A 12,774-nucleotide genomic window follows, 5' to 3' on the forward strand; every position below is an offset into this window, starting at 1 on the left:
TTGTAAAAGTACACACGGTCAAAATTCATAAAGATCAGGACGTTACAAAATGAATAAATACTGCAAACAAACAATTCTACAAGCCCATCTGCCTTCAAATAAACAAGTTAAATCAAAAGAGAAAGGGAGTACAAATTGCAATTGGGGAGAACAACATTTCCAGGGAAAGCTACATACAAGCAAGAGTACATTCCAGAATTAATAAAATATAAAATGTATTTTCATATAGATTTATTACTCACAGAGTTAGCACCAATAGAAACACACTGTTTGGGATAATGAAAAAAGTTTCAGTAGCGCTGGTATTATCTATTTAGTAGATTACAGATTGGAAATTGGAAGCTTTTAAAAAATAAAGCAACAGTAATTGGTGAGTTAGCCTTTACCACCTCTATAAAACAGCAAAGCACTCTATTTAGGACTGTCTTTATAGGAAACTTCTAGAGATTTCTACTGATAAACAACAACAGCACCAATAATAAATTACACACTATTATCATAGCACAGCACTAAATGAAAACTAAACAAAAACCACAATACAATAATTATACATTGATTCAATAAAATTAGCTTAGAACTCAGTAAAAAAAATACGTGTACTGTACACTAAAACAACTAATACATTTAAAGCAATGGCCTGGAGTAAGGCAGAGTATGCATCCGTCTAGAATTATTTAAAGTGGATTCTAATACGGAATTGTCAGATAAATCAAAGTAGGATAAAACAACTAAACCCCAAAATATCCCTACGATAATAATATGGCAGTACCTGGAGACACCAGAATAGAAGAGAAAGCACTGGGGAAAAATCACAAAATACTAAGATCTGCAGAGAGAAATAGAATATGACTGTGGCAATAGCAAGCAAACATGTAGTAGTGATAGTGGTGCAACCTAAAATATCTGGAGCACCACTTGAACACGATTGCCACTGAAAAAATTACCAAGTTATTCTCCACAGGATCACTCGGTATGAAGGTGTCAACTCAGCTGCCCAGCTAAAGGAAAGAGGCATTTATATTGGGCAGTAGAAATATAGAAAGATGCTGGAGGCAAAGTTATCAGCTCATGCAGCACTATGCAGAAGAAGACAATGATAATGATAAACCACTTACCGGTATGTATTTTTACCAATAAAACCACATGGATAGAAAATATAAACTGATTGATTATACAGTGCCAGATGATAGGCACCTTAGCTTGAACGGCACTCTACATGCTACTGGGGAAGAAGATTTGAGGATCTTTCAGTACTAATGATGTTTATAATGTGGCTAGATTAAAGACTTTGGAAGGTCTAGTTGGAGATGTTGCCATACAAGCAAAGAAAATCCAAAGCTGCAAAGATATAATTACAGTGGGAGCATGAAATATAAGCACCATGAACACAGGAAAGCCCAACACAGTTACATATGAAATGAAATGACTACAAATTGAATGTTCAGGCATCAGTGAGTTGAAAATGACTGGGATGGGATACTTTCAGCCAGAAGATCACATTATTATGGTTAGAAAGATATAGCAAGTACTGTACAATTAATAATATGGCTTAGTCTTTGTAATACAGGTAATCCTCAACTCAACCTCTGATCATAATGGAACTTGTCCATTACAGTCGCAAGCGATGACAGCTGTTAAGCCAGACAACCTTGCTTAACGACCCCCAGCCCCTGCTCTCCCTGATGCAGTTGTTAAATGAATGTGTGGGTTGTTAAGTGGAACATGGAGTGCCTCAGGTGTGGGAGGAGGCACTGGGAGGCATAGCATAGGCCTACTGCCTGACCCAAGCCTCCCCAACCCAAGACATCTTGTGCTCCGCTTATTGCCCTTGGGGTCCACACAGCCCTTGGCTCTGCTTTGGCCACCCATGTCCCCACAGGCCTCCCCCCCCCAATTGGGTCCCTGCAAGATTTCTCCCCCACACCAGGTTCCTGTAGGGCTTGGGCCTTCTCCGCAGCTACACCCACCCCCGACTCCTGTCACCCATCACGCACTTACCCTTTGAAGATCTCCAGGGCTCTAGAGCTTTCCTTGGCACTGTGCAGACCTTGTTAGGAAAACAGAACAAAGTGGTTTATCTCAGGACCACATGGCAGCCTCCTAGAAGTTTTGCCATTTTGCCGCGGCTACAAGAAATTGTGGGCATTCTAAAAATGGCGACTGCTTCCAGGAGGCAGCCAAATGGCCCAGGCATGTATGTCCAGAGTGATGGGTGATGGAGGGGTGGAAAGCAGGACCAAGGCGTGCAGCGACCAAGGAGGGCAGAGAGAGGCAGAGAAGGTGCTGCAGCATCCTCGTGATCAATTGTAAGGGCAAATGACTATGGGGGCACTGCAAAATGGGGTCATAATTAACTTTTGAAAGGTCTGTCAAACAGCTGCTAAATGACCAGATGTTAAATGAGGACTACCTATAAAGATATGAGTCTGCCAAAACAAAGAGAGAAGAAGAAAGAAAACTGGATGTCAGAACAAACCTTGGAAACTGCCAAAAAAAAAAGAAGCCAGAAGAAGAAAGAAAAAAATCTTAAGAAATGAACTTAACAAAGAGTTTCAGAGAGCTGTTAGAAAACGCACAAAACAGTATTACATCTGCAAAGACACTGAAGATGGAAACAGACATGGGAAAACAAGGACCCTTTCAAAAGATTTCTGAATTCAGAAGGAGGTTCCAACCTTGAACTGATATGCTAAAGCATGCCAATGGACAGATAACTATTCAAGGGAGAGCAAAGGCCGATGGACAGAACCTATCGAAACACTGTAAAGTAGAGATGCCAACATCCAAGATATTTTAGAAGATATTCCCTGTTTACAAGAATCCCTAGTACTAGAAGATGAAGTTATATCAGCACTCCATTCATTGCCAACTCAGCTACAGCAACTGATGGAATACCCACTGAAATATAGCAAGCGGTAAGAAGAAGAATCAGTAAAGGTTCTAATCAAGCTATGCCAGCAAATCTGGAGAATGAGACAGTGGCCAACAAATCAGAAGAAGTCAATCTACAATACCAAAAAAGGAGAGCTAACAATGCGCAAACTGTCGTACTATGTCCTTAATTTCACATGCTAGCAAAATAATGCTTAAGATAATTCAACACAGATTAGACCGCTGCACGGGAAAAGAGATGCCAGATGTTCAAACTGGCTTTAGGAAAGGCTGAGGAATAGGAGACATTATTGGAGATGAATGCTGGAATTGAGAAAGCTCTGAAAAAATGGGAATCCCACAACATATCATTTGTCATCATGAGAAACTTATATACAGGCCAGGAAGCCACAGTACAGACAGAACATAGTAAAAGGGTTGGGGGATTGTTGAGTAAGGTGGTTCATGAACAGCCCTCCTAACTTGAACAGCCCTCCTAATGAACAGGCTCCATTGTGGTTGTAACTTGAGAACTACTTGTACTCCAACTGTCAATGTCATTGAAAAACAGGCATTCTCTTTTCCACATAAACTTTATTGCATCTTCAATTTCTTTCCATACTAAAGCAAAATTGGTTGTTGGGAACAACTATTTTGTTATTTTAAAAGCAGAAATGCACAATGCCCTAAACTTACCACCACATAAAAAGAAGAAACCAATAGCAGCTTGCTCTTTCAATCCCAAACATTGTAGCCAGTGATTAATGAAATCTGTTTTGTATTTTGTCTAAATTTCTGTTCATTGCTGCAACTTCTTCCATTGTTCGCAGTCTGTTTCTGATGTTTGTATAAAAAACACAAGTTGTGATTTTATTACTAATGGTTACAGATTATTTTTTCATCCTGATATGAGATGTTTCCTGCTGGTCTACTGTCTTAAACCTGTGTTATTATCCCTCTGCTTTCATAGCCTATTAATACATCTGTCTTTTCCTGAGACTGAGCAAAGATTTAACTTCTTTATGGAGTTAGCAATAGCACTTAGGCTTATATACTACTCCAGAGTACTTTACAGCATTCTTTGAGTGGTTTCCAGAGTCAGCACATTGCCCCGAACAGTCTGAGTCCTCATTTTACCGACTCTGGAAGGATGGAAGGCTGAGTCAACCTTGAGCCCCGTCAGCAAATACAACATGAGCACCCCTACAGAGCCTGAGTCACCTTTTCTCCCTTGAATATAAATCACTACCCAGCTCTATTATGTTGCATTTTGGCAATGTCTCCTGAAAAGTGTTCGTGTGTGCACGTGTCAGAGAAAGACAGACCTTAAAACAATTAGAATGATGTTTTAATTAGAGTTTTCTCAGCTCACATTTAACTCCTAAGAGTACAAACATAATCAGTCATAAAAGGCTTTGACCTTCCGAAAGGGCCTGAAGACCTTGGCTTTGCCAACTAGTCTGGGCCCAATTAGGATAGGATTCTGAAGGTGGTTAACGGATTAAGATAAATCCCACCCCCTTCCTGTGTGTATCTTGCTCCCTTCCCTCCCGTCTTCATCAATTTTAACTAATTTCTAGTGTTACTATTTATTATTTTAATGTTTTAAATGTTTTATCTTGTTGTTTTTAATTGATTGCAAGCTGCCTAGAGTCACCTCAAGGCGAACTGGATGGCATATAAGCTTAATGAATACATAAATGAAAAGATACAATGAAAAAGGAGGACTTGGGAAAAGCACATGATGTGTTGGGAGTGCTTTTTAGTCACTTGCCATAAATATGCATTTCTGGTTCCAGAAAGCAGCATTATTCCGCTGTCTGTCTTCCAACTTATAAAACAGGGAGTGATGCCTATTTATATCACACTAACATTCTGCAGGATTTAGCTGTCAGTTTACAGTCTCTTAGTGGCAACCAATTTAAATACTTATTTTAAGTAAAGTACCTCCATGTAGGAATAGTGGTACTCATGCTGGAAGAAGCTGCCTTTTAATTTGCAAAATAAAGAAGAGTCAGAAATTCAGAATGATACACATTTTGTCAATTTCAATTCCTACCGTCCCTTCTTCCCTGAAAGCAGCTTTACCCAATGTAGCCAATATCCACATACTGCATGTGGACTTTTAGAATATAATGGGCAGGCTGGGTAGAGGGCAGAGGCAGGAGAAAAAGCTACTGCCAAAGCAATGGTTAGTAAAGCCTGAGCTTAAGTCTAAGAAGACGTCCCATCCTGGTATGCACAAAGATAAAGAGAGGGAGGGGAAAGAGAAAGATTCTGTTACTGAAACTTTACAACAGAAAGAGCACTGATCTGTATAATGATGGTATCCTAGTCTGACCTAGTCTGAAGGGTTTTACAAAGTCACTAGGTATTTTGCATATTCAAATCTAACTAATTAAAGGGCACCCTGGTTGAGGAAGGCTGCTTTTAAAATTACAAATTTGGAAAAGAAATGGCTGTGACTAATAATAGTTAGTCAGATTTTATTTTAAGCATAGTTTATGGAAGAAACCAAAGTTGCAGACAAAGCAACTATAGCCTATTCCACATTTTTATCTCTTTTTTTCCTGAATACCTAGAAGAAATTAGTGAGGAGGTAAAACATATAAAAATGAACTAGGATAGTGATTTCAAACATACTAAAATAAATCAAGATTTACAAGTCAGCAATAAACCATGTTTACTAGCTATGGTTTACTGCCCTTTCATCACACATCCCATTCAGTCAAAAACACATTATAGTTTACCATTATGTGAAAATCAGAGCAATGAATTAACCAGTGGAAGAGCTTGCCTTCATCCAGGTCCTTCATCACTGGAGTTTTTAAAGAAAATACTGGACAGCCACCTGTATGAAGTGGTATAGGGCAGGGGTAGGCAACCTCGGCTCTTTTATGACTCATGGACTTCAACTCCCAGAATTCCTGAGTCAGCTATGCTGACTCAGGAATTCTGGGAGTTGAAGTCCATGAATCATAAAAGAGCCGAGGTTGCCTACCCCTGGTATAGGGTCTCCTGCTTGAGCAGGGGATTGGATTAGAAGACCTCCAATGTCCCTTCCAGCATTATTCTGATTCTGAATCTATGAGGCCTGTTTAAAATTTAAACATCTTGACATAAATACATTCTAGTTTTTAGAACTTCATTAAGTGACGCCCACCCCCCACCCCCGGCAAAAAAAACAAAAGCCCTGAAGAAATTGAAATCGGATTTTAAAAAAATCAAACAAAAGAGTTTCCCGACCTGGTCCTACAAGTAATCAGAAAAATCAAGATGTGTAAGAGGACATACATGAAACCCACTAGAAACAGTTAATTATCTACTTGCCCAGGCACTTTTTCAAATATACAGACAAGCAAGCACAAAGGATGCTATTAGAGATCTTTGCTTTAAGTGTCAGGAGTCAGAATATGTCTGGAACACGAGCAGCCAGGAAAAGGCTGTAGTTAGGTACAACCAACTACAAGTAGTCCTCGACTTACAACTACAATTGCGCCCAAAATTTCTGTTGTTAAGTAAGACAGTTGTTAAGGAAATCACTGCGGTTGTTAAATAAATAACAGTTGTTAAGGTGATCACATGACCATGGCAGACTGCAACTGTCATAAATATGAACCAGCCGCCAAGCGTCTAAATTTTGATCGTGTGACCATGGGGATCCTGAAACGGTCGTAAGTGTGAAAAACTGCCATAACTCTTTTTTTCAGCAGTGTTGTAACTATGAACAGTCACTAAATGAATTGTTGTAAGTTGAAGACTACTTGTACAGTGAAGTTGGTTATACCACATTAACTTGCATGGGATACTAAACATACCCCAAAATGATTGTATTCCATAAAACAAATCAATGGGAATTTACATTTACAGAATAACAATTCAGTACTAAGAAACTATCTTTAAAATATGTTATGTATTTAAGATTAAGTGTTTATTCTAACACTGATTTTATTCAGAGAAGGGAACAGTGTTGTTCTACGTTTGGAAATCATGTTACTATACCGGCAGAACAAGCAAAAGTACATTTAGTTCTTTTGGTTTAGACTACAGCTCCTTAAGCAACCATGAAAGAAATATAAAAAATGATATTTGGTTTTGCTAAAGTTTTCAGAATTATTTATGTATTTCAATAAGAGCACTAGCTCACCCAGAAACCATACCTTACACAGTAATTTTAAAAACATAAAAACTTTTTCATATTTTTCCATTATATTTATTGAACTGTGATTAAAAAAACTGTGTCAGGTAACTGTTAAAGAAAAAAATAGATTCAGAAAATACAAAAAAAGTACTACTACAATGTAAATAAATAAACTGATACTGCTTATGTACCAATTAATCATATATGTAAAGTATACCATATACTGGTTTGTTGTTGTTGACGTAAATCATAAAGTCCACCCAAATTTGATAACACTGTTGTCCTGCTTCCGATATCTCATTATTTAAACTTTATCTGTGTTTTTTTTTTCTAATATGGCAATTGAAGAGACCTTGTTAATTCAAATCTCAAATGTTATGTCATCTGGAGGTTTCCAATGTTGTGCAATTATTGTTTTGACTGCTAAAATTAGACAGATATGTTTTATATTTTTAAGGCTTCATCCTGTAAATAAATGCAATAACCAATTTGGGATCATCAATTTTTTGTTCCGTGATGTTACTTATTTCCAAAACTTTTACACCAAAAGGATGTAGTTTTATCACATGACAACTACAAACACCCACGTGACCAAAACACTGGCCTAGAGCCGCTGCTTCTGATTGGCCCGGAGCAGAGAGGCGCGTCAACCTTGCGGACTTCTCCGTTCCATTCATGAAAAGTACGAGCGGCTAGAATGGAGCGTGTGGATTCCAACCATACAACTGAGCGTAAGCGCATGCACTGGGCACCCAGGCCCCCTTTATTTTGCTTCTCAGGCGGAGGAAAAGGCATCAGAGGTGCTTTCACTAAGCTTGGCTCCTTCCGTGGCTTCAATTATGGTACTGCACACACGTGTCCTGCTTGGGCGTGAACATCGCTGAACGTATGTGAAATTTAATTCCTGAATAAAAACAACATCTTCCCTCTTTGGGACTTTCTCTGGGAAGAATCAGATTGCAAGGAGTTTTTCTTCACAGCTTGCACTTCCTTCTTCAGGAAATCCTTCGGCAAGCCAAGCCTGTAAGTAAGCGATTGTCGGCCCTCAAGGTTGCTCCCGGGGTGCCAGCTGGGCGGGAATCTTCGGGCCGAGTCCCGCGCTCTACCCCAGCCTGACCCGTTGCAGGCTGCGCCTACGTCTGCAGTCCCATGTGCTCTTTCCAGCTCCGGAGCTAGCATTTATCTCACCCAGAGCTCTCACATTTCCCTTCCTCCATATATAAAGTCTACCAAGGATCCATGTGAACCAAGAGTCTCGGAAGACCCAAGTGCAGAAAAGGTAGTGAGATAGCTGGAGGGGTTTTTTGCCCAGCAGAGCTGGCGGGGAGCAAGAGGTCAGCGGGCCAAGCAGACACTGTAGGGGAATCTCTCGGAAGTGGCCCCAGAGATCTGCCGCCCACAGGACAGCTGAAAGGCAGGGGCCGTGAGGGGAATCTTCTGAGACCCCCAGCGACCCCCTGGGCTAGAAGAGGTGGTGGCGGAGCAGGGCGAGGGGAGATCCGCTGGGCAGGGAAGAGGTGGGCCCGGAGCACCCCAAGACTGGCTGCCCCCACCCGCGCAGCAGGTAGACCTTTCCAGTCCTCCTGTCTCTTCCTCCGCTGCCACCAAATACAGTCCAAAGAAGCAAAGAGGCTTGTGGGCAGTCCCACAAACAGCTCGTGGGCAGTCCCACAAACCAAAGAAGTTCAACCAATCAATTCAAATTTCACAAGTTTTTCTTATCGTGAGAAGTTTGAATTGACTGGTTGAACATTTTAGTCCCACTTTTTTTGGGGGGGGGACTGCACATGGCGGGGGAGGACTGGGAGCCGCAGGAGACAGCTGAAATAGCCGCATGCGGCTCTGGAGCCACGGGTTGCCGACCCGTGATCTAAGTGATGTTACCAGCGCTTCTATAACTAGACTGAATACAGGTGATAAGAGATAACCCTGCTTTGTACTTTTTAAAATCACAATAGAATCTGAATCATAACTGTTAAATCTAATCCGCACTTTAGTTGGTCCATTTGTATGTTCAATCATCTTACAACAGCCAGTCCCAAATCTGGATTTATTTAATTTTGTTTTAAAAATGCTATTTCCAGAGAATCAAAGCCTTTAAACTTTAAATATATCTAAAGAACAAATTGCTAGTGAAGATTAATTGGTTTTATTAATTTCTATAGTATTCAATAATTTTCTAATTGGATAGTTATATTTTAAATTGGGGAAAAAATTAAATATAAATTTACATTCATATATAAAATATATGAATGATGTCACATAATCAGTGGTTAGCTAATTTAGTATAAGGTTTATAATCCACATTGAGAAGTGAATTGGGTCTATAACATGACAATTTCTGTGAATTTGTATCCGTTTTAAAGATAAAAATAATCTTAGACTGTTTTCAAGACTGTGCAAAGGGGTCCTCTTGCTGCAAACTATTGTATAAAAATAAAAATTCAAATCTTAAGATCTTTTTAAATTCTCTATAATATTCCCCTGACTGTCCATCAGGGTCAGGAGGTTTTCCACTTTGAATAGAACTAAAGACTTCAGAGATTTCTGAAACTGAGAAAAGAGATTCCATAAATTGTATAACTTCTGGAATTAATTCTGGGAATGTTATCTTTGCTTGGAAAAAATAATTTGAAGGAGATTTCGTCTGTCTGCAAATAATCTCTCTCCTTTTACTTTCCATCTGTTTGTATATACTAACTAATACAGTTCTGTTATCTATTTTGCTATATTGTTAACTTCTGAATAAAGTTTAGTTGATTTTTGCAATCATTTTTTTTAAATTGTGCTCATCTGATGTACCCTTAATATTGTCTTCACGACATCTCGTCTCATTCTTATAAATGTTCCATTTATATTATTTTCTTGAAAAAAGTTTCTCAAAGTTTGAGTTAGTTGTTGCTTTGCTAGTGCATTGCATATCATTATATGATTAAAACATGAATTCTAAGTAAATGAATAATCTCTTTTAATTTGAGCACAATTATCACTGGAGTGTGATCTGAAAAAGTATGAAATTGAAAAGGTTTAGATCACGGGTATCAAACTCGACCACATCATGTGACATATTGTGATATATCACAATGTTTTTTGTCTTTGCAGAGCCAGGGTGGACATGGCCTGCATGTGACCCATCCGGCCCGTGGGCCGCCAGTTTGACACCCCTGGTTTAGATGTTCGTATACAGTATATCCTACAGTGAGATTCATGTCTACCTGAATAAAATGTATGCGCTTTTGTTGTAGGATTCATAATTGTCCATAAATTTATGAATCCATGACTATGAATTAAATTTTGAAATGCATTCCAGTCTGAGACTTTAAAGTTTCAACATGGGTTTTGTTCTCATTTTGTAAAAAGTATTCCAGTTATTTTAAGACTCAAAATGTCCCAACCCCCTTCGAATGGTTATGGGTGTTTGGGGTGGGGGGTGGGGGTGGGTGTCTATACTTCTTTGAGTATGGACCACCTCTGGAAAATTGGAATAGGACTGTATATTTCCAGTAAAATTAAACAGCTAGTGTGAATTAGACACAGAATATCAGAGTTTAAAGAACATTCAAATTCAGAAATTGTAGATTTGAAACATTTTGTCAACATCTATTAGCCCAGATGAAAGAATTCTGAATGCAAACATCATTGTACTCAAAGACCCAATAAAGTATGCTCAATGAAAAATAAAACCCTTCCAGCACAGAAAGGAATAACCACTGAAGAATATATAGTCACCAACACATTCAGTCATTGCTGGTTTGCAAAACTTAGCATTAAGGCCCAAGCTCTGAGAAATAGTGACAATACCTTAGATGCTTGAGGTGTTGAAATCACATGAACAGTGCTAGGTTTGACGCCATTTGCTTTAGGTCTTTTATAAAGGGCAAATCTGCTTTTCCTACGACCCCGGTCACCATTAGGGAGGCAGCCATTGTACCTATGAAAAAGATATGTGTTTGTTATTTCCATTGGCTGAGCATGTAGTGAAAGAAAAATTTAAAGTGTTTGTAGACACATATACAAGGGCACAAGTATCAGCTACCCCTGATAAAAGACCACCAAATTGTTCAACCAGTCAAATCTATAAAACATTACCTGTTGGTTGGCCTGTAATATACACCTATGGCAATTATATGTTTGTGACAGATATGCAATGCCTGTGGTAAAGCAGCCTACAGATATTCTGAACTCAGCACTAAGAAATGCTTCCTTCTCAGTGATGATCAATAAAAGCTTATTATTACTGAAGACTTCAAATATGGATGTCTAGACACTAGGTTTTGGTGCCTTATGTTTTGCTTGATATTGGAGATGTGGCTCAGGACTTATATTTAATTTGCATTCTGTATACTGAAAGATAATCCGGCTGGCATAGACTTGAAGGTCTACTAGGAGCAAAAGAGATTTGAATGCTTTATATATACCTGAGCCTTCATAAATAATTAAAATTAGGAGAGTAGACTATATTCTTCAACTGATTAGATTTTAGGGAAATCCTCTGAGAAATGGTACACTGCATATCCTTGCCAATACAAAAACAAACATGTGACTCTTTGAAATAGCCAACATAAAGCTCTACCAAGAAAATAATCCACAATGAAGTTCTATCATCTCTGTGTATGGTAACAAAGCATATGCCAGCATAACAGCCTCTAAAGTACAAAACAGTATCTCTTCTTTGTTTCTAGCATCTAATCCTTTGATAGGAATCTAAACAAGTCTCAAGTCAGGATATTTATCCTGATTTTAGAAGGCATAAACCAGAGTTACTGTATTAAGTTATCAAAGCAGAATGAATTTAAAATATTTATTTAAATTGGATTTTCTAATTTAATTGGATTTTCTAATTTGTTACAAGTAGTCCTCACTTAGTGATAGTAATTGGGACTGGAATTTTCATTGCTAAGTGACGTAAAGCACAATGGCACATGACCGGGATCCTAGCAACAATAATTCCAGCACTTCCAGTTGCTGTTATTATAAAAATCATTGCAGGCATTAAGCAAGAACATCATATAATGACCATTTGTGACCTCATGCTGTCTTCCCCATTGGCTTTGCTTGTAGGAAGCTGACAAAGAACATTGGTTATGAATGGTGATCAAGTGACTGTGGGATGCTGCAATATCACAATTGTGAGTCATGTGTCCACAGGAACATTGTGACCAACCTAAGTACAAAGACTCATAATAACAACCACTTATTCAGCATCAGCATCAGTTCAAGGAATCCCGGGATGAGTGGTCATTAAGTGAAGACCACCTGTAAAATATACAAAAATTATATAAGCTCAAAGAAATTAGCAGAGCTAGGAAGCACTAGGAAAGGGAGGAAAAATAAGGAACTCTTTAAACCAAATGCATCTTTCTCTGGAATCATTCTACAGCACCAAAGGTAAGTCACACAATCTATAAAGGTTTTTTAAAATTTTTTGCTGAAGACACTGTGACTATTAATTGACTTAGTCAATTAATGAGTTAATGAGAATTCATGGTAAGTCAATGACTGAATACTCATTGCAAATATAAATGCAATAAATAAATAAATCCAGCAAATACAGTACTTACATGTTTGTTAATAGGACCTAAACAAACCTTCACTCAACTCAAAAATCAAAGCTGGATCAGACTGTTAATCCTTACATAGAAGAAAATCTCAGGGCTACAGACTCCATCCTGAAAGAAAACAATAGCCAACTACTTCCATTGCTGCGATTCTTCAGAGGAGAGGGGGCTAAACTTACTGCTGAATAATACTGAATAAATTCT

At 38.6% G+C, this 12,774-nt stretch overlaps 1 protein-coding gene across 1 annotated transcript in view; it reads right to left on the minus strand.

Moving 5' to 3' along the window:
* PELI2 (pellino E3 ubiquitin protein ligase family member 2) overlaps positions 1 to 12,774 on the minus strand; it is a 52,512-nt gene that overhangs the window by 23,172 nt on the left and 16,566 nt on the right. Inside the window, exon 2 of the mRNA XM_083362408.1 lies at positions 10,814 to 10,943. Within this exon, the coding sequence (XP_083218534.1) occupies positions 10,814 to 10,943 (130 nt within the window). The remainder of the gene's footprint in view (positions 1 to 10,813; positions 10,944 to 12,774) is intronic.

The sequence above is a fragment of the Vipera ursinii genome (genome assembly GCF_947247035.1).
Source record: "Vipera ursinii genome assembly, chromosome: 1".
Classification (NCBI taxonomy): domain Eukaryota; kingdom Metazoa; phylum Chordata; class Lepidosauria; order Squamata; family Viperidae; genus Vipera; species Vipera ursinii.